Source organism: Buceros rhinoceros, unplaced genomic scaffold (genome assembly GCF_000710305.1).
Source record: "Buceros rhinoceros silvestris isolate BGI_N320 unplaced genomic scaffold, ASM71030v1 scaffold15163, whole genome shotgun sequence".
Classification (NCBI taxonomy): domain Eukaryota; kingdom Metazoa; phylum Chordata; class Aves; order Bucerotiformes; family Bucerotidae; genus Buceros; species Buceros rhinoceros.
In genome coordinates, this window is record NW_010403133.1 from 5,391 (window position 1) to 8,941 (window position 3,551).

Consider the following 3,551-nt stretch of genomic DNA (forward strand, 5'->3'; position numbering starts at 1 on the left):
ATCGTCAGCAGTACATAGAGCGTGTCCGTGAGGGGGATGGCCGCGGCTGGCAGGTGATAGGGCTGGAGGTAGGAGGGTGTCTTGTACAGCCTCATGCTGACGTTGAAGTGCCCTTCTCTGACCACGAACTGCACCAGCCTGAGGAAAGGAGAGGAGGAGAGCTAACGAGTGGAACAAGAAGGCAGGAAGAACGTAGCACGAGTCAGGTCACCAGCACAGGTTCACTGCCCCTGGACGTGCCTCTGCTCACAGGAGGAACGTTGTAAGAGTGAGCCCCGAGCTGCCTCCTGGCTGTGTGGAGAGGCAAGGACTTCCAGGGCTTCCCACCAAACGGTGAGGGCTGGGAGCAAGGTACCCCGGGGGGTCCTAACCTGCACCTCCACATGGGCCTGGCGAGGTCATCATGCAGTTCCCACCCTTTGTTTTTGGTGAGTTGGTTCCAAGCAGTGAGGGTAGGAGAAAGGGGCATTGTGTGTGCTCCTCTTTTGGGTTCAGAAACCACTGTGTGGAGAGAAGGGGAGGCTCCTGGTGGGACCTTGCTCTCAGAGCTCTCTAGGGGTTCCCCAGGGCCTTTGCACTTCACCTCAGTGAAGGCATCTGGTTTTCTGCAAGTTCAAAGATACCATGTCAGCAGCAAGGTCGAGAGGGACACTCACTTGTCAACAGCAGTGAGAGCGAAGGGCAGTTTCACCACCTGCTCATAGGTGTAGATGCAGGAGAAGTGCACCTCCAGCTGAGAGCTCCGGGAGATGACACCCCCGCGCACTGCCCGCTCCGACTCGATGACGTTGGAGTATGACACGTGGGAGCCGTTTTGCTGGAAAGACACAGAAATCTGAGCTCAGACCATACACCGAGCTCCAAGCGCCAGTTCAGACGGTGCAGCTCAGCTACAGCTGCTCCAGGCCTGCTGGATTTTTTGCTCAAAGGGGTTTTTGGTCAAGCCCCGTGTCCAGGGGCTACTGGCAACCACCACCGGAGCAGGCAGGAGTCAGCATGGCGACCACAGGTGAGGGCCCTTGTGTGCAGAGCTGGAGCACTGGTTTCTCTGCACGCTCCCTGACCCCTGAATCAGCAGAGGGGCCAAGGGGCTGTAGGCAGAGCTGCAGAGCTCAGAGGGTGCTGCCAGAAAGCCGAGGGCTGTTATCAGCCAGTGAAGAGCACGCTGAGACTTCCACGCTCTGCTGAGTGAGACAAGATGTGCTGCCAGCGGGGGTTTGCTAGAGGCAGAAGAGCTTTCTGACAGCCCCCAGGGAAGCCTTCCAAGGGGAACGAGAACTTTACAGCACCCAGACAGAAAAGGAAAAGCCTCTGGAGCTTGCCCTTGCTGCCCCCACTCAGCACGTCTGCTCCTCTCACACTCTGGGGCTATGCAGAGCGGCTCTGCCAGCTCCTCACCTGAATCACTGACCCGCAGGCAGTGTGGTTTGCTCCCGTGAGAGTAGCTGCAAAAAACAGCTCACCCCCTTCTTCCTGTTCCAAGACCTTGCATGCTTGGTTCTTCAAGTGGACAAGCTCCTGGGGGATTTTCAAGAGTTCAAACACCTCCCTCCTCACCATCATCTTCATGTGCTCTTCCTCACAAGCCAACTTCAGTGCCACATCTGGGGGAAAAAGCCATCTGCAATAGCAATAAGGAAGAAGCCTGAAAGAGCCCTAGGCCAGCTATGGGACGGCACAGTCCAGGAGCTCGACAGACCCTCAGCCCAGCCTTGCTGGAGGCTGCTGGGGGAGCTCGTCAGAGACACTGGGCAAAAGACAAACCTCTGGGAATGCGCAGAAGTTAACGTGGGTCTGTCATTTTGTACTGGTTGCCTGAGACCTGTGCAAGTCCATGGCCACCAATACCCCAAGCAGACACAGTCCTTAAGCTCCAGACAGCAAAGGTGGCGGGTCTGGCCCCGTTGCAGAGTTCCTGCGGTCTGCCAAGGGCACCCACAGGGACAGTGACCCTCTTTCAGGTGAGGAAGACCCAGGTTTTGGGCAGTGTCTGTAGCCATGCTGGAGCACATGGGCTTGTTCTGCAACTGCAGCGTGTGCCGCTGCCCTGGCACGGCTACGCCACAGCACGGCCTCTTGACTGCCAAGGAATTAAGGGAGTAAGACTTGTGGGGAGGAGAGAAATGACCTGGGGCTGGGTCTTGTACCATCGTGTAGTCAGGACGTGGCCGGGACAGGGAATACACCTGAACTAGGAGCTGGGACATGCTCCTGGAGCCTGCCGTCACGGCAGCGGTAACTCCAGCGCACCGTGACCATCACCCTTCCCCCTGCTGCCCGTGGACACACCGGGGAGGGCTCACCAACACCCCAGTCCTACCCTGGCAGAACGTCCCCGTGAAGCCTGGTTTGCAGCTGCAAACTGGTCTGTCCCCCATCTCCTGGCAGTCCCCGTGGTGCTGGCAGGGGTTTGGCAGGCAGGCATCCGGGCTCCTCTGCTGTCGGAGGGCAACCCCTCGCCTCAGGCCACGTGGGCTCCCCGGCTCCCCTGCAGCAAAGGAAAGGTGAGTGAGAGCAAACACAGCAACAACATCCCCCTAGGAGAGATTGGGGAGCCACCTCACCCCACGGCATGCAGCCCTGCCCAGCTCGTGGGGGCTGAGACCCTCACTCAGAGCCAGAGCAGGCACATCTGAGGAGATGTCACCTTGGCCTGCCTGGGAGGACGTGACTGACAGCCTGGGAGTCTCCTCAGTGTGGCTGCAACCCAGATCAGAGCTATGGAGTCTGCCACCAGCTAGCAAGGAGAGTGGTGGCACCTCACAGCTCCTCTGCCCATCTCCAGGGGTTATACACCGCATGGGATGGAGGTCTTGAGGCTTCTGCCTATTTTGCTGACCCTTGCACCCCGTTCCTGCCCCCCTGACTCCTGCTTTGTCATGCCCCTTGGTCTAGCATCCTCCAGTGGCGCCCTGAATGAGGAACCTGGACACAGGATCAGGGGAGGGTTTGACTCTCCTGTCCATACAATCCGTCGGTGACCCAGCAGGGATGGTGCACAGGGACACTCACTCTTGCTGCCATCACAGCCGGCCAGGCAGAGGGCAGAGACCAGCAGCACGCACCGCACCGTCCTCTCCTGCAGAAAGAAGCGGGATCTGGGTGACCCGGGGTTTCAGTGGGCTCTGGGTCACCCGGGGTTTCAGCAGCATCCTGCGGGGATGTGCTGATGATGGCACAGCCACATTTGGGTCAGAACAGGCACGTTGAATAAAACCACTCAGCCGAGGCACTGCTCCAGGCTCCCTGCAGAGGAAAGGAGCTCCCTCTTCCCACTGCAGCTCTTTGAAAGAGGTAGGAGCTGCAGAAGGATCCTCGCTTTTCCAGCAACCCATTTTCATAACGAGGAGACACCGGGGTAGAAAAACCCCAAAGCCTCGAATGCAACTAAAATTAAGGCCACAAAGCCACGGATTAAATCAATGTGGATTTCCTTATGGAAATTGGTGGCACGGTGCCGGGTGAGCCCTGGCCGCTGGAGCCTCCTTGTCGGAGCCGTGGCTGTGAGTCAGCCGGGGCTGCTGGCTGGGGGGGTGGTCTTCCCCTCCCCC

At 58.7% G+C, this 3,551-nt stretch overlaps 1 protein-coding gene across 1 annotated transcript in view; it reads right to left on the bottom strand.

The window, feature by feature from the left end:
- LOC104490592 (pancreatic secretory granule membrane major glycoprotein GP2-like) overlaps positions 1–3,551 on the bottom strand; it is a 7,748-nt gene that overhangs the window by 3,691 nt on the left and 506 nt on the right. Inside the window, exons 2-6 of the mRNA XM_010132896.1 lie at positions 3,013–3,079; positions 2,321–2,488; positions 1,399–1,604; positions 657–817; positions 7–138 (exon numbers count right to left, since the gene is read on the bottom strand). Coding sequence (XP_010131198.1) covers positions 7–138; positions 657–817; positions 1,399–1,604; positions 2,321–2,488; positions 3,013–3,079 — 734 coding nt within the window. The remainder of the gene's footprint in view (positions 1–6; positions 139–656; positions 818–1,398; positions 1,605–2,320; positions 2,489–3,012; positions 3,080–3,551) is intronic.